The following is a 27,935-nucleotide window of genomic DNA, read 5'->3' as shown; positions in this document are numbered from 1 at the left end:
TCGTCTATTTTGATATTCATTTTATTATTTAAATATATAGGTGAGTTTATACATCTAATAATTAAAATTTTATCAAATTTAAATATATTGAGTAAAAGGACCAAACATTAGTCATGGAGTAAAGAAATCCATTTTATAGAATAAGCGTGCAAAAGTATTTTTGGAAAGAGTTTGACATAGAGGGCACATGACGTTGAATAATTAAAATACATAGTTTCCTATTTGGTGATTTGTTAACAAGGAGACCTTATTAGAGTCGATTTCTTGTCTTTTCTTGGCAAATAAAAAAAAGTCGTGACAATTACAAAGGGGGGGGGGGGGGGGGGGGGGCGCTTTTTCCCCCGAATCCCAACTGTCTGGACATAGCAGAATGAAGATCCATCTTGGAGACAACTCAAAGGCTCGAGGAGAGGCTCCTTCCCCGAATCCCAATTGTCTGGATATAGCAGAATGAAGATCCATCTTGGAGTCAACTCAAAGGCTAGGGGAGAGGCTCCTTCCCCGAATCCCAATTGTCTGGATAAAGCAGAATGAAGGTCCACCTTGGAGTCAACTACCCCACATACACCTTACATTCAAAGTTTCCATCTCTCTCTCTCGGTCGCATTTCATTATCTCGAATGTGCGCACATTTGTGATGTGTTGAATGCTTCAAAAGCAAGCAAATGATGAGCAATCGAACTTGTCTTCTCTCTTCAACATCTGTATTAATGTCTTCTACAATTGTGGCTATGGTTGCTCGCTGCAAGATTTAGCGGGCGGCGCCGTTTGATCGGTCAACCAGACCGCGCTCGTCTCCGATGAAATTGTCGGTGAGGCTCCTCAGCGTTTTGCTTATCATCGCCGCCGCGGTGACTCTGAGCTGCCAAGTTGACCTTCGGTATGGTAGATTCGTGGCGACTCAGATCGAGAACTACGTCGCTGTGTCGGTGAAATTGCCGGCGGTTAACGAAACATTGATGAAACTCGCGGCCGCTGATTTAGGGGAACTGCAGCTGAATCGAGAAATCGGGCAGTTATTGGGAGGAAATCTCCCGACCCGCGGCCGGCCCCGGTCGTTTCTCTCGTCGGCGCAGCTCCGCACGCCGAAGTACTACAGTTCGTTGCCGGACTTCCGCCGGAACTTGCGGCACTGGTGGAGGAGCAAGCGGTTCGAGCCGGAGATCATGTCGGAGCTGGTCAGCCTAGTTATGGCTCCAATTCAGAAACGCAACGGCTTTCTGGATTCGGGGAGGAAGTACTCATCCTGCGCCGTGGTCGGCAACAGCGGGATTCTGCTGAACCACGAGCACGGCGAGCTGATTGATAGCCACGAAGCAGTGATCCGTTTGAACAATGCCAGAACGAGCCGTTTCGAGCGCCATGTCGGGTCGAAAACCACCATCTCGTTCATCAACAGCAACATCTTGCACCTCTGTGCTTTGAGAAAGGGCTGTTTCTGCCATTCCTACGATTCAAATGTAGCGACAGTCATGTACATTTGCCAGCCTACTCATTTCTTGGATTACACGATCTGCAATTCTTCTCAGAGAGCCTCACTGATCGTCACCGATCCGCGGTTCGATCTGCTGTGTGCTCGGATTGTGAAGTACTACTCTTTGAAGCGATTTGTGGAGAAGATGAAGCAGCCTGTGCAAGAATGGGGATCTGCTCACGATGGCAATATGTTCCATTACTCCTCTGGAATGCAAGCTGTAATGCTCGCGGCTGGAATTTGTGATAAAGTTGGTCTGTTTGGGTTTGGGAAATCGGGTTTGGCTAAGCACCATTACCATACCAACCAGAAGGCCGAACTGAGCTTACATGACTACGAAGCAGAGTACGATCTTTACCATGATCTTGTCGCCAGGCCGCAGGTAATCCCATTCATCTTGGACAAGTTCAGGTTTCCTCCCGTAGTAATCTATCAATGACATTTCACTTCAAATGCATACACTTGAAGATGAAATTGACTAAACCACTGGTTGCTACGGTTGACTGGCAAGTGAACTAATATAATAATGTCTTAAAAATAAAGATACAAAGGTAAGGTACCAAGTAAACTTCCAGATTAAGCAATTTCTAACTTCCTATTATATGTCCTTTACAACTAATATTTGCGTAAATGGGTGTGCATTCTTTAGCTGTTGGATGATGGCATTCTGATACAATCTGGCAGGGTCTGCGATTAAATTCTTGGAAGCGAAGAGATAGAAGGGACCTTACGGTGTCAATAACTACTCGGATGGCAAAATTAACATAGTTAAAACACATTAAGCTTCATTCAGATGACAAAAGATGAAAACTTTCTGCTGCTATTTACATGCTATCACTTATAACAGATGGGTCATCCTGTTCCCAGTTGAGCGTTCATATTTACAAACATGCAAGGCATCCTACCTAGTCTCTAGGGTAACCGTCCATCTTGACGATAAGCAGAGAAAGTCATCTAATATCCGTAAAGCCTCAACCGCAAAAACAAGCCTCAACTCCAAAACCCAACAGCGGATGTATCCTCTCATTCCTCAACTGCTGTTTTCATCCTTCTGCAACTCCATCTCCCCTGCTTCATCTGGATCCTTGTCTTCATCCACCACATCCTGCTCTTCATACTTCACTGCCACCAAAAACCTTATGCACACCTGCCAGGTACAATACAATATCTCAAAACCGTTTTGTTATCTTCCTCCTCGGAATTAGAAACCCTGAACTAGTTTAGCAACATCCCTGCTTAGGATCATAGGCAGCATATTCATTATACTCCAGAGGTCTATCTTTATGCTCTGAAGGGACTAGTCGACCGCATGGGACTCTGATGTCATCCTTCCAAATGAAGTGCTCTGATTCATCGGTCTTCTTTCGCCCTAATCCCCTGACCCCAACCACCTTCTCTTCCGGAGTTTTCACTTCCTGCTTGGATAAATGCAGATCATTATAACTCCATTTTAACACCATCGATCTCACAACTTTAATGAACTAGACAAATGCATTTCCATACCTCTGCTTCCGATGCCCTATTGTACTCTCTGATTTGCTCACCCAGGGAAGTAATGGCCAATACCAAGAATCCATCCGGCCTGTCAACTGCAGTAAATCCATATCTAGCAGTTCCGGCAGCAACATCTGAACAAACTATTGACCTTCCAAACTGCAAACAGAAACCCAGTGTATTTGATGCAGCGAATTAGCGTAGAGAAACTGAAAATCACAAACAAAGAATTTTCTCCGAACTTTTATTCATCCAGGAATTGTCTTTTACATTCTTAGGAATCCTCACTATATAGGAACTCCACGAACAACAAAATTTTTCAAAAATGGGAAGTTGGAAACTAAATAAACAAAATCGAAGCGCTAATTGAAACAAGATCAGTGCCGTCATACGGCAATGTCTGCAATTAAAACAGACCTTCCTAGAAAAAGTTATCAGCTAATCAAATTTTTCCTAAAATAGCAAATTTGCTAATTTGGAGGCCTAAACAACCGAATTTGGCCAAAAAACGCCATGCATCACGGCCAAAGGCCGTGAGTTTTGTTCGCAAGGCCGTTTCTGATCAAACCATGTAGTCAAAACCCCAAAAATGGAAACTGCCAAAGTATAGTAGAAATAACCAAGGAGGGAAGTGTCAACTGACTTCCTTTGCGCCCGCATCAGTATTGAACAAACTATTGACCTTCCAAACTGCAGACAGAAACCCAGTGCGTTGGGACGTGACGGGAAGTGGAGACATGCAATTATTATATGCCACTGGTTTTAAAATACCATATATCCTGGAGTAGGTGGCCAACATATCGACCGTTGAAATCCTTTGTGCAAATGCCTCAGCAGATTTGAGGTCCGTGTCCCTGATTTGGAGAGTAAATGGAAGAGAAGGAACACAGTGAACAGAGGAAGAATGGCTTCCGGCAACTGTAGAAGAGGCAGAAACACAGAGAATAGAAAGCCTCTTACCACACCATAGCAGGACCTTATTGGGAAGCTTCTTTATTTCATTATATGAAGGTCTGGCACTTGGCTCAACAGCTAATACATTCTCCACGGAAATCCCATAGCTCTATAGTTAAGTAGGAAAAATAGAAATTGTCGTGGGCAAAAAGGGAAAAAAGAAATTGTTGCACTCAGCATGCTAAGTAGTGAATCAGACTATAAATGCACAAGAAGAGCCAGAGGTAGTACAATCTCTCCAACTTTGACAGGTTTATAGGTTTTCTCTAGATAATTTGTTATCATCTTGTAATCATCAGAATCCTTCTCAAGCGGCAAAATTGAGCACTCCAATTTCCTGTATCCATCAGACAAAGGGTCATCAAGTGTGGAACCACTCATGTCTCCCCTGACAGTCTCGAATGCAGCTGCAGCCTACACAACCACACACGAACTCGGTGATCCATAGGTAACATATCATATGGTTGCATGGAATTAGCATACTATTTTCTTATTACATGGTCTGCAAGATCTTGATATTCACGGAAGAAGAAAGGCCTGGTAGAATACATGAGAGTAAACCATTTCATGGTGAAATCTGTCCACCTAGCTATGGCCTTTTGTCCTGTTTCTTTCATTGTTTTCACTGCTTCTATGAACTGCAGCAATATCTCCTCGCCTGAACACAATGGTGTCATCAGTTTGTTGAGAAAGCAAGCCTTGCATACGTGCACGAAGACATGCTTGTACACAAAAATAGAAAGAGAGAGGATCTCACATCTCTTCAAATGAAGATCGGAGAGCATCCCCATTGGTAGATCAGGGGGGTCCAAGCCCATTTCCATCAAGGCATACCTTCATAACCAACACAAAGGTTAGCCACGACAATAAGCCAAAGACAGGAGAAGCTGCAGAAGAACAGAATTTTTTTTTCCCCCTGGGGATAACCTGTATATCTCCTGACTGCATAAAACCTTCATAAAATTTGCTACTACTGGATCTAGCTTGCAGTGGGTGACAGCAACACCTAGCTGTCGAAGACCAAGCCCTCCATGCCTAACATCGACTCCATCAGCCTTTTTGGTCACAGCCATACCCATTTTCCAGTTAGCTAGCACACTACAGCGAACAGTAACAAAAGGAACAACAAAATGAAAAAGTACCATGTCCACCGGATAGAATTTCCGTGTTTGAATCTTCTTCTCCCTCTCCCATGGCTCAAACTCATTTCCAGTTAGTTCCTCAAAGAGCTTAGCAAATTCCTTGATGGCACCGTCCACATTTTCCCTTTCTTCGAGCCTTTCTTCTGCTCTGGCATCAGCCCCAGCTTTCCCTTTCTTGTAGTACAGATGCAAGCCCGTATTTGGTACCACAACCAATTGCATTATGCAAAAGCTGCATCAATTATATATAATGCTAAGTACTCAGATCCTAAAGCAACCAAAAACCAGAACAAAGATATATAATTTTTAGTCACTCATTCACTCCTAGTCCCAAATCGCATAGAGTCAAAGCACAGTTGAACAATATTCCATCTTTTTCGAGAATCTGTCCACCTTCATCCTGCAGCTTGGAGGCCTTGTGGACTCCTCTTTTCCCATATACTTTGACCTGCAAATCCACCACTTAAGTTGTAAGAGGAAATTCAATCAGCATTGCTATAATGGATTGAGCAGGCTCCACAACCAGGTTGAGAAAGCATAAAACCTACCTCTGCTACTAGTGATTCGAGTGCCTCCTTACTGGGATCTTGCTTATCCCACGGGATACTTCTTTCATTGACCACAAGATCACTAACTACATCATAAGCATCTAATGGCTGAGCCTCCTGTTTCTCAGTGCTGTCGATCAACCAAGCTTCACCCACTATTGGTATGCCCCTCACCCTGTAGGATATTTCCAACATCAAACAAAGATTAGAATATTGTGCAGCTGTCAAACAAATTTGTTTCCTTGTTCTTCTCATCCATTATCAGAATATTTTCCCACCCAACAAGAGGGATACAAGCAAAATTTTCGTGTAAATACTGGCAAAGAACATATTTTTTAAACAAATGGTAAGAAGCATGCCATATTCATGCGGATGCTGACCATGCATACCTCTGCATACGTAATTACTGAATATGTTAGGTATCGAGACAGGAGATGGAGACTTACGTTGCTTCTGCAACTTTAGATGAGCCGCCACGTTCACGCTCGGCGGGGGATACAACCAGACAAGTTACACCTGCAATGAATGGCTCCAGAATGCACATTAACACAGTTCACATAATATCTGAAAATTCTCAGCTTTCCATTGAGTCGGCAAATTACCAACAACAGAATTTGAAGCTTTGCCTCCATTTTTTTCAATCTTTGATTTCCAGTATTGCTGCAAAGGCACATTTAAGAATGCAATAACAGCAAATAGGAACCGAGTAATGATTTGACACAATCAGCAATGGAAAAATTTTGGGAAACATGCATGTGTCCGAGTAAGACGACCCGACAAAGATATCATCATTCCTGCAAATGGCTTGTCCGCCGATCCTGCATCCCTCTTTTTGCGTTGCTTTGTGTTACTTTGGCGACTCTTTATCAACTATACCGACATAACAAGGATGGCAGAGTAGTTAACACAACAATTCTTATATCTGATGATTGCAAATTAGTAAGTAATGTGGTTAAGATGCACAAATATGACTGAAAATTACATCTGAAACAGCTGAGTTTTGGACAGATTCAGGTAGTTTGATGGGTTCCTCTTTTCTCGGAGGATCCTTGGTGCTGAAGGGGCATGTTGACCATTCACTATAATCTCCTTTGCAGGAGCAGTTGCCAGCCTTAACCTCCAAATTGCCGCCGCAAATCGGACATTTATCCAGTACCCCATAGAACAGCATATCCTGGCTGTTCATAATCATACGTAATGTTTTTGTATCATCAGCATAAAAAATCATATAGAAACTGCCAAAGACTTGATGATGTGAAATTTATGTCTAATGTCGTTGACATGTCAAATATTTTATGTTGCACATTTCCAAAATATGGCTGTCTAGGGGCGTCCCAATGGACGAGGCTCCTGCTTTGCGAGCACTGAGAGTGTCAATGCCTATTTTTGTACACAACTGTTTTAACAACTTGAACCCCTTGCGCTCTAGTCATGTATGAGTGAAGAAAAGAATTGCCTTCTCTAAGCTGGCTGTCTAGCTAGACGTAATGTTTCTAATGTTGCATTGGGACGCTCAATTTTTAAATCAATTGCCGTAAGCAGCTGCGGTGTTTCTTCTATATCATATTTTGAATGCCATCACTGCATCAAAATTGAACAGATACAAATTCTATATTGATCTATATAGCGAGACATGATAGCTTCTGTTATGGGTGCTTTTTGGATAGAGTTAAGCGGGTTGGACTCGACCCAGTAAGCTGGCCCAATCTCCCGAAACTCAACGAGCCCAAGGCTAATGTCGTCAGAGCAAGGTCGCACGTCGCCGAAACCCGAGCTCAAACTGCGAAACTAAGCGAGCTCCCAGTGATGCTTTCAGCTTGCTGGCCGAACCGTTCAACTCACATAACGAAAGGACCACGGAATAATTGGAGACGATATCCATCTGCCTTATCTGAGGCAAATCAAATCCCTAAAATCACGACGTTCATCCTGATAATTCGAAGACGATAAGGAAATGCCATCCACGAGATCACAATCCTTCTATATTTAGAATTCATTCAAATTGTAAACACCCCATACTATAAATAGGGGTCAAAAACTATTTTATGGACATGAGCAATAATATACTGTTACTCTGCTAGAATATATAAGCAGAGAACAGTCGTGGACTAGACATCATTCTGTCTGAACCACGTAAAAATCATTTTGTGTGCCTTTTATTCTTTGTTTCGTTCTATTCTTTCCTTTAGTCTCGTGTTTGTTGCTTCACTGTGGGTTAGCGAACTTCGGTTGACCAATTTCGAACGTCGACATTTTGGCACTAGAAGCTCTGATGCAATGGCCGATTTTTTAGAGAATCACCGCAATCAACAGCAAGATGTTCCGTCAGCCGTGAAACCTGTTGTTTTTACAGCGGGTGCCCTTGTTCTACTGCCGACTGGAGTCACTTTTGGCATGCCTCCACAGGCTCTTGTCCAATCCGTCGCTCCGACCGCCGGGATGGAGACGATCCAGGCCTGACAGTAACACCAGGAGGCGTTAGAGAATACAGTCATGCAGTTCGCTGACGCAATTAGGGCCCTGGTCCAAACTCAGACGTAGGCTATCTAGAGGCCATCGAAAATCCCTTCACCTCAGAGGATTTTCCAGTCGCGGGAGAAGAGACCTCCACCAGGTGAGGAGGACATTGGAGATAATTACCCACCCCCAAGTCGTTATTCCCCAGAGTGGGAGAGCGGGCGAAGCAAACGATCGCAAGCCTAGCGATCTGTGACCCAGACTCGATCATTTAGGAGTTGTTTCAAAGAGTCCGACAGTTAGAGACGCAACAAGGGATTCATGGCCAGAATAATGGCTATTAGAAGAGGGCACCATTCACTAGGGAAGTTGAGCTTGAACCTCTCCCTCGTAGGTTCAAAGTTCCGGGTATGCCGTAGTACAATAAGGATAATGATCCCTATGACCACTTGGACGCGTTCAATGTCCAGATGAATTTTCAGACGACTAGCTCGCTGGTCAAGTGTCGCGTCTTCCCAAAGACCTTGGGTGATATTCCCTGTGCTTGGTTTAGGAGCCTTCCGCCTCGTAACATTGACAGTTGGGAGGAGTGCCAACGGAGGTTTCTCGATCAATATAGGGCGTTGAGAAGGCAACTCGCCCTGCCGTGCTACCTCGCCACAGTGTTCCAGAGGACAAACGAGTCCTTGAAAGACTACATTGCCAAGTTCAAGCGCGAGGTGAGTAATGTTGAAGATACCTCCGATGAAAGCATCCTGACTGCGATCTCCACAGGTTTTCGCAAGGAGAGGAAGCTCTATGAGAGCTAGGGGTGTAAAAAATATCCAAGAACCGGTGAACCGGACCAAACCGAACCGAACCGTGCCTTTTGAATTGGTTTTATGGTTCAAAGGTTAGGTTCTGGTTCTAAAAAATTAAGATTTGATATATTTGGTTTGGTTACTATTTTTTTTTTTCAAACCATGATTTGAATCGAACTGGAATCGATATTATACTTATATATATATTATAATTTTTTGGGTATACATATATATATATACATATGCATAAATAATATCACTTCCTAGAAAACTAGTGAGATTCATGAACTCTTTTATTTTTAGACTTTTATATGCTATTGCTATATTAAATGGTTGATGTAATCTCATTTGATGAGGTAGTCTATGAATTATTTTGTTCTATTTTTACTTCAAGAGTTGAAGCATTAATGAAGTTATGTGTTTATTTTAATTAACAAATTTGTTTATAATTTCATATTTTGCAAAAATATTTAGAAACTAAATGTTAATTGGATAGAACTGAAATCGGTCCGGTGTGACAGATTGGTCATGGTTTGGTTTTATATATGTAATGGTTCGGTTATAGTTCTTATTTTTTTGGAATCGTTAAAAATAGTTCGGTTACTGGATTCTTATGGAACTAGACTAATTCGAATCGTTGACACCCATAATGAGAGCATCTACAGGTTTCCTGTTAAAGATTCAGGAGAATTTTATGAACGAGCTGCCAAGAAGATCCGGTGAGAGGAGGCGTTTGGCTTGAAGAAGACCGCTGGGCAAAAAGAAGAGGCTGGGAGCTCCAGCTAGAACAAAAAAAAAAGGAATAATGAAAACAATGGAAGAGAAGCTCAGGGAGAATGCTTGAGCGATCAGGTCTCCAAGCCAACTCGAAGAGCGAAAAGGGAGGAGCGACCTCTGCGAAAAGGTCGCTTTGATAGCTACAGTGCCCTGTCAAATCCCCAAGAGAGGATCTTCGCCATGAGAGAAATAGGGAGGATTTCGGGAGGCCTAACCCGATAAGAACTCCCAACAAATTTAGAAACAAGAAGAAATTCTGTGCATACCATAACGAGGTGGGTCATGACACCTCTTAGTGTTGGGCTTTGAGGGACGCAATTGAGAACCTGATTAAAAGAGGTCGGTTGAGGGACTATGTGGTGCAACAGACTAATCAGCAAGCTTATTACACTTTATTCTTGTTGATATTCGATTGAATGTCCTTAAAATTGGGAGTAGAGATACCATGGTTTGCGAGCTGGGGCTCATTTATCTTAGCCACTGTGCTATGGTTTGCTGTTTAACTGAGCATTCATCTTGGTCCTCCCCCAGACCATAGTTTGCGAGCTAAGGCCCATTCATCTTAGCTACTGTACTATGGTTTGCGGCTTAACTGAGCATTCATCTTGATCATTTCTTAGGTCGTGTTTTGTGAGATGAGAACCATTCATCTTGACCTAATGTCATGGTTTGGTACCTAATGAGCAACCACTTCCATTAATGATTTCGAGCTAAGGGTTCACTAGTTGGGATTTGTTTATCTTGACTCAAGTCATAGTCTGTGACCTACCTAGGTGTTCCCTCTCGACTCGTTAAACTTGTAAAAAACCATGGTATGTTAGTTGGGATCAGCCTATGATCGATCTGGACATATAGCTTGGCAATGCAAGTTAGTTAAATGGGAGCCATGGTATGTTAGCTGAGATTGCAGTGCAATCTATCTAGACATATAGTTTGGCGATGCAAGTCAGTTAAATGGGAGCCATGGTATGTTAGCTGAGATCGTAGTGCGATTTACCTAGACAAATATCTTGACAAGGTTTTCAATATGATCCAAATATTATCTCATTATGACGTATTAATTGAGACTTGGTTCGATTTGATTATCATCTCGTCAATGAATTAGTACTGTTTTGCCATTACGATTGAATGTCAGGACGTGTTAACTGAGGTTTGCCTTGATTTGCCTAAGTATGGTTGCTCGTAAACTACTGGACACATATCTTGATTGTTAATTATTACGTCCATCAATGATGCGCTGTTTCAAGCTTGCTAGTTGTGAGCTAGGGAATTCTTTGAGTCTATCTTAACTTATATTCGGAATAGTGCAGCCCAAACTGATTAGACGAAAGGATGAGAGGGCAACTAGATAGATCTATTGCATCAATCAACCATTGTCAGCTTTCAGTTCGCAGATCGCACTGAGAGCCTGGGGGGGGGGGGGCTAATGTTATGGGTGCTTTTCGGATAGAGTTAAGCGGGCTTGACTCAACCTAACAGGTCGATCCAATCTCCCAAAACTTAATGGGCCCAAGGCCAAGATCGTCAGAGCAAGGTCACACATCACTAAAACTTAAGCTCAGACCACGGAACCAAACGAGCTCCCAGCGATGCTTTCAACTTATTGGCCGAACCGTTTAGGTCACATAACGAAAGAATCACGAAATAATTGGAATTGGAGGTGATATCCACCTACCTTATCTGAGGCAAATCAAATCCCCAAAAATCACGACGTTTGGTCCTGATAATTCGACGATAAAGAAATGTCATCCACTGAGAAAAATCCTTCCATATTTAGAATTCATTCAAATTGTAAATGCCCCACACTATAAATAGGGGTCGAAAATCATTATATGGACATGAACAATAATATACTGTTATTCTGTCGGAATTACCAGAGAACAGTTGTGGACTAGACATTATTCTGATTGAATCACATAAAAATTCTCTTGTGTGCTTTTTATTCTTCGTTTCGTTATGTTTTTTTCTTTAGTCTCATGTTTATTGTTTCACTACAGGTTAACGAATTTCGATCGACTAATTCCAAACGCTGACAGCTTCGAATAAAGAAACAGTTAATCTCAATTAAAAGAAGCAACTCCAGACGCGTTATTACGCTTTTTCAGCACAAGCTGATTGGAACTAACCATCTCGAAACGACGGCATCATCGGAGCCGGAAATGTCCTGGTCGTTGGCCTCCAGGATCTCGCGCATTTGCTGAACCGAGAGTTGTTCACTCGTGGCCTTACAGAACTTTCTGAACTCCATGGCGACATGGCCGGCAGCCGCTCCGTCGGGATGGCCGTTGTCGCCTTCCGGCTTCGCCTTCTTCGGCGATTGCTCCGCCTCGTGCGCCTTGCCGTCCGCCTTCTGCTTCCTCGCCGCCACCTTCTCTTCTTCGCCGGCTGAGTGCGCGTGAGACCTCGTTTCATGTACCTTAATTCAAACAAAATTAGGAACGATTCTCTAATGCCGTCCTCTTTCCCTCTTTCGATTCGCCTAAATCCTAGGTCAAAAAATCAATGTAAACTAACAGACCTTCATCTTTGAACTTCAGCTTCTTGAGCCTCCGAATCCTTAAAGCGAAGATTGAGAGAGCAACACGGCGAAAAAGCGGAGGCGAGGGGGCTGCTGGTTTTAGATTGCAAGGCGGCGGAGGCAGCGAACCGAACCGACACGCACTCAGCTTCTTCATGCAGCGGGTGTGTTCCCGCGGGTCTACATGCCTGCCACGTGTCCTTCCACTCTTGTTTCACGCTCTGGACTCCTGCCATCTGGCGTATCCATACCCTGCTGCTGGTGAGTTCATATGTACGGGCGTGCATAAACATTATCATGAAACCAAAATACAGGATAAGATATTTAGCAACGAATTAAAATTTTTTGAAGATATGATGTCAAGTTGTGATAAGTGGAGAGTGAGACTGAGCGGGTGCATGAAAGCGAAGAGCTAGCTAAAATATTGAATAGACGTAAAGATAATGTAAGTAATAATGTCGCTTTTAATTGATAATTTGGAGAAAATTAAAGAATATTTTAAAATATTACTGAATAAAATTAAGAAATGTTGTGGTAATTAAATGCTATAAGATTGTCTCTATACCATATTTTATTCTATTTGACTTAGAGGTATAATTGAATAAATTCGAGCTGAGCTGAGCTGAGGCTGAATTTAGTCAATTTCTAGACCCGGGTTCGAGCTTGAACTGAGTCATCTCTGATAGCAAGTGTGAAGTGACCTCAAGGGAGCTTGTCAGGACCTATGCCCCCGTTGCCGGCAGTACGTAGCCAGTAGGCCAAGGTTGGCCTTACTCCAGTGGGACCATTTTAGCAGGGCCAAATAGGCCAGCTAATTGACATCTCAACCTCTAATATTCCTGTCAACACCCGCATCGGACATTTGGTGTCTAAGAATTAAAATTATTGCGCGTATGTATGAAAGAAATGATTTTGTAAGTGTCATGGCCAACCATATTAATCCAGAGGAATATTGTATTCACAGAATTCGACTTAAATTATTAGAAGCGAAAACAATACCAGCTCATTAATTTCTTTTCAATCGTATTATCTAATAATTAACCAGAAAGTTGTGTCGAACTCTAAGCAAGGGCAAGGCTGAAACACAATTAACACCCAAAACGATGCCAAAATTAAGGATGTACATAGGTGTGTAAAGATCATCAAGATATATTGGCTGTAAGCCCGATTAGAACATGGAAAAGATAGGGTAATTAATTAATGTCCAAAGACAATACTATATATATCCTTACAATCAATCATTCAAGATTTCCAATCAGCTATGAAGCAGACAAATTTTCTCCATAGCAGAGATCAAATTAAAGCTTGAACAGGAAGAGAAAATTCATCTGCTTCACTACCTCAAGGTAATCACCTCAATTATTAGTTGAAATCCACTCCAACTGAAGATTACAGCCTAAATTAACTACTATTAATTATATGTTTATTGCTCATCGCTCAGCAAGTGCTCCATAGCAAACCACCCTCCAATGGACAGCATCAGCGACTGCACTTTATCTTAACCAAGTTATAAAAGGTTTGGGTCGGTGACTAATGTGATTGACATGTCTGAGAATTTTTTGTTACTGAGCACGAGCTTGGACAAGCCTAATAAAGCTCCTATATAACTTGTACCACGTCTACTGATCAACTTCATCGAAAACTCGAAACCCCCATGAACTCGAAACCCCCATGAACTGCTTCTAGGGAATAATACTAGCTAGCTAGCTAGCGAGCAATATTTTCATCTTCAGAGCCAGTGATGCACCCCTTCTCATCCTCAAACCCTTCAAGAGAAGGGTGTGGAAAGTGTCCCTTTCCGAAAGACCTTATGTGATCCTTGAGAGATCTCTTGTGTTTAAAGTCAGAGCCACAGATGCAGTACCAGAGCTTCCCACAATTCTTCTCATGTGTCCTCCAATCCCCTTTGACTGCAAATGTCTTCATACATTTCCTGCACATAAATGGCTTTGTGCCATGCTTTCTCTTGTAGTGGGTTTGAAGGGTCCTGAAATCCTTCAACGGCTTCGCTCGCGGATGGTTGATGTTATTCTTGCAGCCTTGGGCACAGCAGTAGCAAGGCAGCCTCAGCATTGCTGCTGGCTGTGTTCCTCTAAGTGATTCTGGTCCTTTCCTGTATTCGGATCCGTGCCCCCACATATGCATCTGTGGCAAAAATATATATATGGACATGCATTTGTGTTGCATAAGATATACATACATATATATATATATATACGTATAGTATCAGTAAACTTGTGCAAAATGTCAATCTTTGATGCCAAGAGTGTTGGTACGTGATTTATATATCGATGCCTTTGATGATCCTAGATTAAGCCTTAGATTTTCCATACAACTTATGCCCCATATAAGTAGGTCCAAACAACAAAAATTGTCCCATATCAATGAGAAATTTGCCCCAAAAAAAGGAAAAAGAAAAAAAGAACTCAAAAGAGAAAAAAGAAAAGAGAGGAAGTAGGACATGTCTTAGAGGTAATTTCCAGTCTGCTAGAAGTAAGGAAATCAAAAGGTGGAGTTACAAGTTATCACCTGCGGCCTCCTCTTCCTCTTAATTCTCTAGATCTGTATTAATTTGCATTGCCAAGCTGTATCTTTAGGTGAGTTTTTCTTTGATAGGTATATATGATTTAGTAAAGGGAATTACCGGTGCAATAGTTAGGAAACTGATAATCAAAATTGCCAAAAATAATAGGGCCAAAGCCAGGATCTTATACGAAATTATTGAAAAAAGTGAGAATGTCAATATCAAAAGAAAGAATTTTTGGTCAGTTGTGAACAAAGAGAAATTAGAAAGACTAGGTAGAAAAAAGAAAAGAAAGAAAAAAAGAAAGAGAGACCAGAGATTTGGGACATAAGAGACAAAAACTCGTTACCGGCAACATAATCAAGTCAGTAACGATCAGTAATGACTGATTGTTATTTATATATCAACAACAATTTCTGAAAGTACATATATACCTTATATATGAAAATTAATTTTACATCAAAGGCTTGTACAATACTGACATCCTTGGAAAGGCTAATGCTGTTCTTTATACGAAAGGAAGAAAAAAAAAAACATTCTTCTTAATTAAATGATGTTACGGACTGATATTGCAGCGGCTGACCAAATTGGAATTTGTACAACTCGTAATCTTTAATTTGTTTTTTCCTTCTTCACCTTATTTTTTGTTAGCAAGCCCAATTTCCCTGAATTCATCCGCTTAGCAGGCTCAATTTCCCCATCCTTTTTGTTGCCCTAGGCTATAGTATCTCACTCGATCTAAAAGCCATAATATAGAGGAAAAAATCGGCCCACTTTATTATTTAATTGTTCTAGCTAAGAGAGGAGAGCAATTCAGGAAAAAAGATTATATGCATCAGCCATATCTTTAATTTGAACTAAATTCCAGAAAGATTATTAATGGGGTAGTTAGGAAGTAATAGTCTGGCATCGATCTTAACCTTTCCTTAATCATGAAAAAAGGAAGCTAAAACAATCCCTAATCATGGATAAGCATCACAGTCAGCTGGTTAGTAGAACTGATTACTAACCTGCATGTTGTTATACCTATTGAAGGTCTTGCTGCATATGAAACAAGAAAACTGCATCGGGCCGATGAGGATCTGTGACGGTGTTGGGATCCAAAACCTACTCTCCATATTGAAACCCTGCTCCTCAGAGCTTCTGTAAGTCTCTGATTTCTCTTCCTTGATGCTCCTAATCTCATCAGTATGAAGATCTCCAGTACTAGGCAATCCAATGTTTAACGCCACGTTAACACTCTCCATCTTCTCTTCCTTAACCCCAAAATTCTCCTTCTGCAGCCCAGAATCTTCCCCATCTTTGGGTGGTTTTTCCTCCGAGAGCCTGCTTAAAAGAGGCAGACATTGAGTTACTTCATGGGGAAAATGTTCATGTTGTTCGCGGTAGCAGAGAGGAAGTTCGAGGAACCTCATGGTGTTTGTGATCTGAATTGCTTGTTGAGTTACAGTGGAAGAAGATGAAGATAAGGATGACGATGATGGTTAAGGAGAGAGGGTGATGGCTTTAGCCATTCAAATGAAGGCAAAACTCCATGGATCCTTTCTACATGGTAGCTGTTTGCAATTCAGCCCATGTTATGGCAGTTTATGAATAAGTCTCTCCCCGTATATATGGTTTTATTTAGGCATTATGTGGGAAAAGCTTCGCTACTTGAGGTTGATTTTTGTAAGAGGTGGTTTGTTTTTGTCTTTTGGGTACATTATTAACAATACCTCTGTTGATTTTTTTTTTTTATTAATTCCTTGTCTTAACCACACATGCATGATAAACTGAAATAAATATTTTTTTTTTATTTTGTTAGAACATAAAGATTTTATTTGCAAAATCTAAGAATTACTACATCCGTGGGGCTATTGGCCTCTTTCATAGCCAAATGTAGAATATCATATAGTAGGACAAAAATTTGACCCAACATAAAAGAGAAATAATATGACAAATAGACTTTATTTCATATAAAGTACATTTATTATATCTCGTTTTTTACCTTCAATTATTTTTTGATTAGTTTTAAATAAGAAATATATTTGTTTTTAAACACAAACCAATCAAAAATAAATAAACCTAAAAATGGGATATAACAAATCTATTTTATTATTTGAAAATAAAATATACTTATTATATTTTAAGATTTAGGGTTTAGGATTTATTATAACAAATATATTTAGGGATTAGGGTTTATTATATATAATTTATTTATTTTATAATAAATAGAATACATTTATTACATTTTATTATATACCCTAAAACACAGGATAGAAAAACTCTTTTTATCTTTTTTATTCTCTACCATTAGCCTTTGCTTTATTGAGAGAGAGAGAGAGAGAGAGCAGTGGTGGGGGCTTCGACAATGACAAGCAAAACTAGGGTTTACAGTATTAAAGAGAATCCTAGAATGGGTACTCATAACACATATATTTAATGTATGCTTTGGTTATTTAATTAATTAATTATGTTTACTAATGTAAGTTGGAGCAGCTATTATGGAATGACACCCACACAATGTACAAATTTCTTCCAAGTTGACAATATTGCAACAATTCCTCAAATAAGAAAAGAGGGGAAGAAGCAATTAGTCAATACCTAAAAAGCAATTCAAGAAGAAAATAGAACCATGTAAGGACCCAACATAAACCTTAACTTTAGTTCATGATGAATTCTTTAATTTATTGATTATTATTATTATTATTATTATTATTATTATTATTATTATTATATACTTTTAATTAGGCAGATGGTGGAGTTTGGTTAATCAGTTCAACTTCTACTCAATACCCCTTTAGTGACCCTTTGTTTCCTGTAATTTATACGATCTCAAGAAGTTGAAGTCGTTGTAGGATCCCTTATGTCCAGCATCTCCTTTGAATGAAATTAAGTATTTTTTTTTAGTTGAGTGGTTTTTACTATTCCTTTAATGGGAATTCATATAATACATAATAGCTTCACAAATATGATTCATCCTTATTAGATTGTTTTATATTTAGCAAAAAAAAAAAGAAGTTATTATTTGGAGTAAAAGCTCTATCTTTTTTTGATTATTATTAGCCTTACTTGGGTTTTTTGGTCATATTAATGATCTAAATTTATTTTGTAACGACTTAGTTCATTATTATTATTGTTGAAATTTGTTACTTTTTTACTTATCATCATCATTTGATATGTATTAATGGGTTCCTTATTAGTCATCTCGTATTTAATTATTGGAATTGCTTACTAATCACTCATTTTTTATTAAATTATTGAATTTACAACCTAAAGATCTTTGAACTTGTAACATTAGTTATTTCTCTTCAATATAATGTTACGTAGCAAAAGAAAGTAAAGAAGAAAAATAAAAACAAAAGATTTGTATATCACATTTTAAAAGAAAAAAAAAAAAAGAGATTGTTTTTACTCGTAAATTTCAAGAAAAACTAAGGTTATTGTTGCACTTTTGTCAGCCATAATAACTCTGAATTTTGAGAATTTGTCGCAGTGCTGTACGTCCAAAGTAACAACTACTACTGTTGCATGGAAAGTGAATATGTAAATCCCTTCACAAAAGTTAATTAATGAACCAACATGTGTGTAAAGCATCATTGTCTTAAAAAGCACATACATTAATATACAGGAAGCTTATCAACTAATAAGACAATCAAATTACTTTTAATTTAAATTACACTTATTTTTACATAAGTGATAACAACAACAATAATATGGTACAATAATTCATCTCCGATGATCAATGGATGCCTTTAATCGGCCACTGGTCCACAACTGTACAAAGCTTAATAATCCATCATGATTATGCCCCTGCCCCTCCACTGGGTCCTGCTTAATATCGTATCTCCCTCAACATCCACTTTGGGTTCACTTTTACCTTTTTTAATTATGTACGATGATTTTAATTAGAAAAAAAATTTAACTACAACAACATAAAACCATAATTATGTACGATAATGTTATTAATTAGTTAAGAAACACCCTCACATTATAAAGATTAAACCGAGGTCTCCAACCTATAATTTGGCAGAAACTCAAAACATATGGCTTGTTATTCCAAAAACATAATAAATTCATGTTCTGCCAAATTATGTTGGACAAGCCATATGTTGTCTTCGTCCTATGTGCTTGAGTTTAATCACATTTACAAAATCAAACCATCACTTCACATAAAATTAACAATAATACATAATGTGCCAACACAGCTCCTGATCATGCATTCTTCTGATTAAAAAAGGAGGTAGAACGTCTAGCGTAACAATTATATTTTTGAGGTGTAACTATAAGACCTCTCTCTTATTAAAAAATGTTCGATTTAAGTTATAATTAGTATATGAAACATATACCCTTGTGCTCGTTCTATATAATCAAGTATAGTATCATATACAAATATTGTAATTTAATCCACCGTGATAGAGGTTAATTAAATAGCTTAATTAGTGTACGTAACAGAGCGCAAATCGACCAGATATGATGGATTGCGGATTTTCAGGAGACAAACTGGGGCTCTTTTTCCTCTCTAATTTTAGGCCTTTCTCTTCGTATGCTATGATGAGCAGTGTCAGTGTGCTTGATTTTCAACCTTTCATGCTCCCAAACAGGAATCCATTTTGTGATTTGGGCCCCCTTTTTTTTCAGTTTATTATTTTCTTAAGCACTTCATTAGTCTTTATATATATATAGTAAATTGTAGTTGGGCCTACCTCTACTGTTCCACAAATTAACAATAAACAACAAACACTTGTCCTGAGGAGTAAGGTTGACTTAGTAATGAGAATTTTCATGACAGATCACAAACAATTGGGTTCGCCGGCGGTGTTTACGGTGGAAGGGAGAGCCTTGTGGTAGGTTTTTGGGTTTGCCGGGGGGTAGAGAAGCCTTGTTAGTGTATTTGTTTTATTGTTAGTTGTGTAAGCATCACAATGGCTTGTTACTCGCACATAGATAGAAATTTCGATGCATTTGTTCGTCTATCAGATCATGATATTGTAATGTTGTGTTTTCAATAAACAAAAATTAAAAGAAAGATTTTATGCGGTACTCTTGAGATTTAACATGATTGCATAAGGTATCTTTGATGATGACAAATCTTGAAGTTTAATTTAATGTAATGTTGGAATTTTTTTTCACTATTAATTAATCTTGTTAAATATTAAAAAATAACTAAAATATCTTTATATTTAAACACTTTGTCCTTTATTTTTTTTTTTAACATTTCTCTCTATTCTCAAACCTCTCATCTGTTTCTCTCTTTCTCTTCAAATGGCTGACGAAGGCAATTAACGACAATAGTAGCAATGACAAAGACGACAATGTTAAGTCTCTTTCTCTCTCTCTCTCGATCTCTCCTCATTCTTCTTCTTATTCTTTTTCTACTTTTATTTCTTGGGTTTTGTTGAATTCTTTTTTCCTTTTTTTTTTGTCTTGGATTTGAATTTAGATTGGGTTCCATAAAAAACTAGATTAGTTTTATTTCTTGAGTTTTGTCGAATTCTTTTTTTCTTTTTTTTTTGTCTTGAATTTGAACTTAGATTGGGTTCCATCAAAAACTAGATTGGTTTTTTTTTTTTCCTTGTGTTATGGGTTTGACGACCCCATTTATTCTTATTTTTCTTTTCTTGTATGGGTTTAACGGAACCTAGATCTAGATTCCATCAAATCTTTTTCATCTTCTTCTTTTCTCTGTCTGTTCATCACATAGGTTCATTAGGTTTCATTCGATGTCGATTAATTTTTCAACTTCTATTTTTAATTAGACAAGAAATAAGAGAGAATGAGAGATAAATGGATCATTTTACCCTTTTATTTAATAACAGGGTGGTTATTGTTATTTATCAAAAACTAGGTGGTTTCTTGTAATTTCACCACATTTCAATGGTGTTCTTTACAATTTTTCCAAAAATAAAATAAATTGTTAGCTAGAAAAATAGAGATAAGAAATAAAAACATAACATTAAGTTAGGCTCTTTAATTTTGAGGACCAATGCTCGCGAGGTAGTGGTTAACCTCACTTGGGAACAAGGGTTGGGTAAAATTCTTCTCTTTTGAAGTTATATATAAAAAACTATATATATATATATATATATGGGGAGGTGGAAACACTGAAGACCGAGGATAAAGGAAGAAACATAAGCAAAGTCAAAATACCCAAATACAAGAAAAGCTAAACAAGGCATGAAGAAGGTTTCATTTCTCTATCGCTATTATAAGGTTTCATTTAGAATTGTAACAAAAGTGGTAAAAGCATTAAATGATAAACCTTCTATGGCAATCGAGATTGTTAACATAAACTAAGTCCATGATTTGAAATCATTGAGCAACCACCTGTCAGATAAGGCATGAAGAAGCTCCAACCATGCTCTTCCTGACACTGGGCATTGTAAAGCAAGATGCATCATTGTCTCATTGATTCTCGAGAATGGTGTCTAATTAAGATTTGCTGAGCCAACATTGTTTTTGTTGGACTCCAAAGAACCATTTCAATCGATCATGTAGGTTGCTTTTCCAAATCTTGTCCCATTTGAATTCAAATGCGCCTCAGGTGATCCTTGCTGGAAAATTTGGTATACTTGATATATTTATATGTCAAAATTGATAAATGGATAAATAAAAAATTGATTGAAAAATTATTTTTAGAACATGGGTAATATACTATATATTTTGTATTATTATAAAAGTAAAGAAAGAAAAAAACAAGAGGTGTACTATGTGCGAGGCAATTGTTTGAATTTCAATAATATAATTACTGTACATGTACACTATGTGCAACAGTGCATATATATTATATTATATTTTTAAGAAATGAGAGCAATCTCAGTTGCCCTCCTCCTTTTTCCATAGTCTTCTTTTCTTCTTCTTTCTTTTTTCCTCCTCTCTTCTTCTTCCTCTATAAATAGAGGACTTACTTCAATGAAAAATAACAACAAAATTCACAATAAGATTATTTTCTAAAAATTTTCATACTCTTCCAGTTTTAAGGGTGTTCTAGTTTGTTGTTAAATTCTAAAGTTTGTGTTAATTTCTTAGTCTGTAAATCATTGTACCCTAGAAACAGATCTCAATTAGCCTCTAGCACTTTCGGTGACACGGTAAATCTGTTTTAAGGAAACTGTGTGTTACACAAGTCTCGATTTTACCATCCCTCTATATATTGTTGTGCTTTTATTTTTTCTTGTACAGTATTGTATTATTTCAATATTTCTGTATTGTTGGTTTAAATATAATATTATAATCATTATTATAATTATATTTTTGAGCAATAATTAAGTATTATAAATATAATTATTGTTTGACTAACAATATAATTATTTTATTATAGTTGGCTGGCAATCTTAAAACAAATTCCTCACGGATAAGTTTTGTTTCAAGAGATGGCTATTCTTGTGAATTTGGTTGGAACCTCTAATATTGGGGCGCAAAGATTTGTTCTTGCAACCCAGATGCCTGTTGTTGTGCCTGCGGGCCATGGAGAAAAGCCTAACAAACAACGAATTGAATTTCAAGAGGTGATAGCAAGAGATGTTATTTTACCTCACTACTTTGAATCTTGCGAGATTCTTGACTATGGATAATATTACTTTAAATGAGGGTGAAATAGATATGTTAGTAATCAACGTAGTTGATGCATGGATACATTTTGATTTTTTATGCAAAAATTATGTTTTAAATAGTCTGCATGATTCATTGTACAACATATACATTACAATGAAAACTGCTAAGGAATTATGGGAATCCTTGGACTAAAAATACAAATTTGAGGATGCTCGAACCAAGAAGTTCATAGTTAGGCGATTCCTCGATTTCGAAATGGTGGATTCTAGGATTGTGGTCAATCAAGTGCAAGAACTTCAAGTAATCTTACATAAAATTCATGCAAAAGGGATGATCCCAAGTGAATCTTTCCAAGTGGCTGCTATTATTGAGAAGTTGCCTCTTGGTTTGAAGGATTTCAAGAATTACCTTAAGCACAAACGAAAGGATATGAGCCTTGAAGAACTTATTGTTAGACTTCGAATTGAAGAAGACAACAGAGGGTCAGAGAAGAAAAGTTTCAATCTTGCTACTTCTAAGGTGAATGTATTAATGGAGCATGGGCAAAACTCTAAATATAAGAAAAACAAGCCGAAGTTGGGACCCAAATGAGGAGTCTTCGAAAATAAGTTCTAGGGGAAATGCTTCAATTGTGGCAAGATGGGACACAAATCTATAAAGTGTAGACTTCCAAAAAGAAAAACCACGGCCCATGAGGCACATGTGGCAGATACCATGATTACAGAAGTGTCCAATATAAACCTGTTAGCCATGATATCTGAGGTGAACTTGGTCGGGTCTAACCTGAGGGAATGGTGGATTGACACTAGTACCACAAGGCATGTGTGCTCAAATAGGGAGTTGTCGCCACCTTTAAGCCACTTGATGGGGAGAAGGTTTTCATGGGTAATTCTGTTTCTTCTAAGGTTAATGGATAGAGGAAGATGTTGTTAAAGATGACATTAAACCTGATGGCTTACTAGATCGTCTCAAGGGCTGTTTAGTTGCACAAGGGAACCGTCAAATTGATGGAGTTGACTACATAGAGACATTTTCTCCAGTCATCAAACCGGGTATCATAAGAATGATCCTAACTATAGCTTTTGTTCAACAATGGCCCATTCGACAGCTTGACGTAAAAAATGCTTTTCTACATGGTTTATTCTCTAAAGATATCTACATGCAGCAACCGCCAAGAATGTCTGATCCGCAATGTCCAACCTATGTTTGTAAACTTCAACGTGCTCTCTATGGCCTAAAACAGGCACCTCGTGCTTGGTTTGATCGATTTAGTGCCTTTCTTCTTAAATATGGTTTTTTTTGCAGTTTAGCTGATCCGTCTTTGTTTGTTTTTCATTTTGATCATGGTTCACTCATTTTGCTTCTCTATGTGGATGATATTCTTCTTATAGAGTCTACTATTGAGCTTGTTAGCTTTTTCGTTCTTCTTCTCAGCTGCGAGTTTGCAATGAAAGACTTGAGGCCGGTTCATCATTTTCTTGGGATCAAAGTTTCTCAAACACCTGTTGGGCCTCACCTCTCACAGTCACATTATGCTCTCAGCATACTTGAGAAAACAAACATGGTTGATTGTAAGCCTATGAGTACACCTTTAGAAACAAAAACAAAATATTGTCTTAATACCAGACCTTTGGAGGATCCAAGTCATTTTAGAGGAATTGTTGGAGCTTTACAATATCTCACTCTTACATGTCCAGACCTCTTATTTAGTGTTAATTATATATCTCAATTTATGCATGCTCCCACTGAAGTTCATTTAAAAATGGTCATACGTATTCTTCGATACATCAAGGGAACCATTCATTTTGGGCTTAAATTTTACTTCAAATACTACACTTGATCTTTGTGCTTTTTCTGACGCAGATTGGGCAAGTTATCCTACCACTAGACGTTCTACCACAGGCTATTGTACTTTCCTTGGGCAAAATCTAATATCGAGGTGTGCAAAGAAACAACATACTATATCCCATTCAAGTACTGAAGCTGAGTATCGAGCCATGGCAAATACTACAGCTGAATTGACGTGGTTGACCTTTATTTTGAAAGATCTCCGAATTCCAATGTCATCTCCTTCGATTTTATACTGTGACAATCTTAGTGCTTTGCATATGATTGTCAATCCTATTTTTCATGCTTGTAGTAAGCATATTGAATTGGATTATCATTTTGTGCGAGAACGAGTTGCTCTAGGTCAACTTATCACTCGATATATCTCTACTAGTAATCAAATTGCTGATCTCTTCACCAAACCAATGTCCAAAGCTTCTCTTAATTATTTTCGGACCAAATTGTACCTTCAGCCCCAGCATAGTTTGAGGGGGGATACTAACGATGCAGCACATGTCAGCAACATCAAGTATGAGAACCAAAGGAGAAATAAGGAATCCCAAAAATCTTGGAGTGATAAGGTTGTGAGTTTTCACAATAATTTCAAAATCAGTGGAGAGAGTTTGAGTGGTCAAGAAGACTTCGAGTTAGCAAATTCAAACCAAAAGATAGTCCAACAAGATGAGAAGATACCGCATGGATCAACAACACAATTGGTTGAATTAGATTCAAAATCAGATTGAAGCAGTCCAACAAGATGAGCAGATATTGCACAGTTCAAAAATCAAATTACAATAGTCAAAACAAGATAGCTTTTACTGACTTATTCAAAGCTGTTAGTCAAATAAGATAACTTCTGTTGTTAGCTATCTTCTGTTGTTAGTTGTTAATGGATAAGTCATAGTTGTTTAGTTTGTTAGTCTATAAATTAGTATCAATGTATAGCAAGTGCTCACGACAGATTGATATAATTTCTGTTACAGTAATACATAAATCTTTTTTTTTATTCATTTACTTGCTCAATTTTTCTCTATGCCTTGGCCTTAGTTGTAGTCGCTTCGGCGTTTTTTGTTTTTAATATTATTCTTACATAAAAAAACAATAATTACAATTATATTTTCTTTTTCAATATAGTATAATGCTTTTGGGTATGAATATCTTTGTTTTCTTAAAAGCAATGATAAAGCTTTAGAAAAAAATATTCTCTATAAGAATGAAGTTGAGAATCAACTTAACAAGAAAATAAAGGTGTTGAGAAGCGATCGAGGTGGCGAGCATGAAACATCAATTGGTGAATTTTGTTCACAACATGGAATCGTACATAAAGTCACAACACTTTATTCACCTCAATCAAATGGTGTTGTGAAACGTAAAAATTACACATTGAAAGAAATGATGAATGTGATGTTAATAAGTTCTGGATTACCTCAAAACATGTGAGGTGAAATTGTTTTATCGAGCAATTATCTTTTAAATAAGATACTCGAAAGAAAGAAGAAAAGACTTCCTATAAACTCTAGAAAAGTAGGAGACCATCCTACAAATACCTAAGAGTGTGAGGGTGTCTAGCAAAAGTTATTATTTCAATATCAAAGAAAATGAAAATAGGTCCTAAAACAGTGGACTATATTTTTATTGGGTATGCACATAATAGTAATGTTTATCGATTCCTTGTGTATGAGTCTAAAAACCCAGATATACACAAGAACACTATAATGGAATCGAGAAATGTATCGTTCTTTGAAGATGTGTTTCCTTGTAACTCTAAGGAGAGTTCAAGTTCGTTTAAATGAACATATGTTACTATGAATGAAGAGAGTCATGATTCAGAATATGAACAAGAACTTCAGAATGAACCTAGACGGAGCAAAAGAACAAGAGTAGAAAATCTTTTGGCCCAGATTTTTTAACTTGTTAGAAAAAGAACCACAAAATTATGAAGAAACTATATGTTATTCTTTTGGACTTTTGTGGAAAGAAACAATTAAAAATGACTTGGGAGTTAGTAGATCTATCACTTGGGTGTAATCTTTTAGGGTCCAAGTGGATCTTTAAAAGGAAAATGAAAGTAGATGTCTCTATTGATAAGTATAAGGCTAGACTTGTGATCAAATGTTACAGGCAACAAGAAGGCCTAGATTACTTTGATACTTATTCTCCTGTATTGAGAATAAATTCCATTCGGATGACACTTGCAATTGCAGCTCTACGAAATGTAAAAGTACATCAAATGGATGTGAAAACAACTTTCTTAAATGGAGATTTGGATATGAAGAAATATATATGGAACAACCCGAGCAAGACAAGAAAAGAAAGTCTGTAAATTAGTAAAATCATTGTATGGCTTAAAACAAATGCCTAAGCAATGATATGAAAAATTTGATAATGCAATGATAACCAATTAATTTAAAATCAATGAGTGTGGCAAGTGTGTATATATTAAAGACACATGAAATGGCTATATCATTTTGTGTCTTTATGTGGATGATATACTCATTGTTGGTAGTAATGATAAGATGATCAAATTTAATAAGAATATGTTAAATTTAAAGTTTAACATGAAAGATATAGGACTTGTAAATGTGATTTTAGGGTTAAAATCACAAGAATATTAGATGGTCTCATTTTAAGTCAATCACATGAACAAAATTCTAAAAAAAATTAATAAGAATGATTCTGGTGTGGCTAGAACACTATTAGGCATTAATCTTCAACTATCCAAGAATAGATATGAGAGTATTTCTCAAGTAGAATACTCCAGAGTAATTGAAAGTTTAATGTATTTAATGAGCTGTACTAGACTAGATATTACTTATGCAGTCAGTAGATTGAGTCGATATACAAGTAGTCCCAATGCTAAATATTGGAAAGCAATAGTAAGAGTACTTAGGTAGTTACGATATACTCGTAACTATAGGATCAAGGCTGACCCTGAGGGTAGGCAACCAAGGTAGTTGCCTTGGCCCCCCTTACCAAGGCCGGTCCTAGCCTTGTTGGCATAGGCCCAGGTGGTCTTGTAGGCATGGGTTCATCTCACATTTTAATAAATTAGTTTGGGCCCATTTTATATTTAATTAATTTTAAATTAAGAAAATTAAACTAATAGAAAGAAGATAATAAATTGATTTGATGTAGGCGACAGGCTGCAGGCGCAATCATGTGCCTATAGGGAGAAATTTGTAAATTTTAAACTATTATTGTGAAAATTTTAAATATTTTTGTATAGTAAAATAAATTTATTTATATTCGTTACATGTAATTTTATTTTTAAATATAGGGGCCCATATAAAATTTTGCTTAAGGCCCCTAACACCTTAGGGCCAGCCCTGTATAGGATGCACTACACCAGATACCCAGCTATCCTAGGAGTATATAATAATGCAAATTGGATATCTAATGTAAAAGACTCGAAATCTACAAGTGGATATGTATTCACACTTGTAGGTAACCATGGCCTGAAAATTCTCTAAAGAGACTGTTATAACCAAATCCACTATGGAATCTGAGTTTATTGTTTTAAACAAATGTGGTGGAAAGACAGAATGACTACGCCATTTCTTAGAGGATATTCTGATATGGTGGAAACATGTGCCTCTAATATGTATAAATTGTGATAGTTAATTTACAATTGGAAGGGTACAAAGTAGCATGTATAATGGTAAGTCTAGACATATATGTCGTAGATATAATACCATTAGACAATTACTCTAAATTGGAATTATCTTTATTGACTATGTGAAGTCAAAAGATAATATTACGAATCTGCTAGCCAAAGGTTGAATAGAGAGTTAGTTAAAAAATTGTTAAGGGGAATGGGATTAAAGCCCATGAAAGAATAAGTTGATATAATGGAAACCCAACCTAGTTAACTAAAGATCCAAAGATCT

At 37.7% G+C, this 27,935-nt stretch overlaps 2 protein-coding genes across 6 annotated transcripts; one reads left to right on the top strand and one right to left on the bottom strand.

Annotated features, from left to right (window-relative positions):
• Window positions 1–329: 329 nt before the first annotated feature.
• Window positions 330–16,300, top strand: LOC127787220 (beta-1,6-galactosyltransferase GALT29A-like). Of its 5 annotated transcripts, XM_052315154.1 has the most exons (3): window positions 330–1,856; window positions 15,724–15,833; window positions 15,972–16,300. In XM_052315154.1, the coding sequence occupies exons 1-3, from the start codon at window positions 801–803 to the stop codon at window positions 16,036–16,038; spliced, it is 1,233 nt and encodes a 410-aa protein (XP_052171114.1). In that variant the 5' UTR covers window positions 330–800; the 3' UTR covers window positions 16,039–16,300. The 5 variants fall into 5 exon arrangements, with proteins under 5 accessions (XP_052171114.1, XP_052171145.1, XP_052171138.1 ...); XM_052315185.1 differs by lacking the exons at window positions 15,724–15,833; window positions 15,972–16,300 and adding an exon at window positions 6,621–6,650; XM_052315178.1 differs by lacking the exons at window positions 15,724–15,833; window positions 15,972–16,300 and adding an exon at window positions 4,567–5,099.
• LOC127787243 (protein ADP-ribosyltransferase PARP3) lies at window positions 2,681–12,397 on the bottom strand. The gene is made up of 17 exons (XM_052315199.1): window positions 12,165–12,397; window positions 11,773–12,062; window positions 6,595–6,790; window positions 6,366–6,482; window positions 6,215–6,272; window positions 6,059–6,128; window positions 5,613–5,787; window positions 5,379–5,512; window positions 5,065–5,296; window positions 4,850–4,977; window positions 4,680–4,756; window positions 4,420–4,580; window positions 4,154–4,336; window positions 3,929–4,031; window positions 3,740–3,822; window positions 2,984–3,127; window positions 2,681–2,889 (listed from the first exon to the last, which is right to left on the bottom strand). The coding sequence occupies exons 1-17, from the start codon at window positions 12,168–12,170 to the stop codon at window positions 2,695–2,697; spliced, it is 2,352 nt and encodes a 783-aa protein (XP_052171159.1). The 5' UTR covers window positions 12,171–12,397; the 3' UTR covers window positions 2,681–2,694.
• Window positions 16,301–27,935: the final 11,635 nt, after the last annotated feature.

Source organism: Diospyros lotus, chromosome 1 (assembly GCF_014633365.1).
Source record: "Diospyros lotus cultivar Yz01 chromosome 1, ASM1463336v1, whole genome shotgun sequence".
Classification (NCBI taxonomy): domain Eukaryota; kingdom Viridiplantae; phylum Streptophyta; class Magnoliopsida; order Ericales; family Ebenaceae; genus Diospyros; species Diospyros lotus.
This window is presented reverse-complemented; position numbering and strand designations above follow the sequence as displayed.

Coding starts and splice junctions, on each gene's coding strand:
- LOC127787220 (XM_052315154.1), top strand. CDS start 801: ATGAAATTGTCGGTGAGGCTCCTCAGCGTTTTGCTTATCATCGCCGCC. Junction 1,857..15,723: donor ATCTTGTCGCCAGGCCGCAG/GTAATCCCATTC, acceptor TACCTATTGAAG/GTCTTGCTGCATATGAAACA. Junction 15,834..15,971: donor CCCTGCTCCTCAGAGCTTCT/GTAAGTCTCTGA, acceptor CTCCTTCTGCAG/CCCAGAATCTTCCCCATCTT.
- LOC127787243 (XM_052315199.1), bottom strand. Junction 6,791..11,772: donor GATGCCGTCGTTTCGAGATG/GTTAGTTCCAAT, acceptor GATTATGAACAG/CCAGGATATGCTGTTCTATG. Junction 5,297..5,378: donor TTGGGACTAGGAGTGAATGA/GTGACTAAAAAT, acceptor TAATTGATGCAG/CTTTTGCATAATGCAATTGG.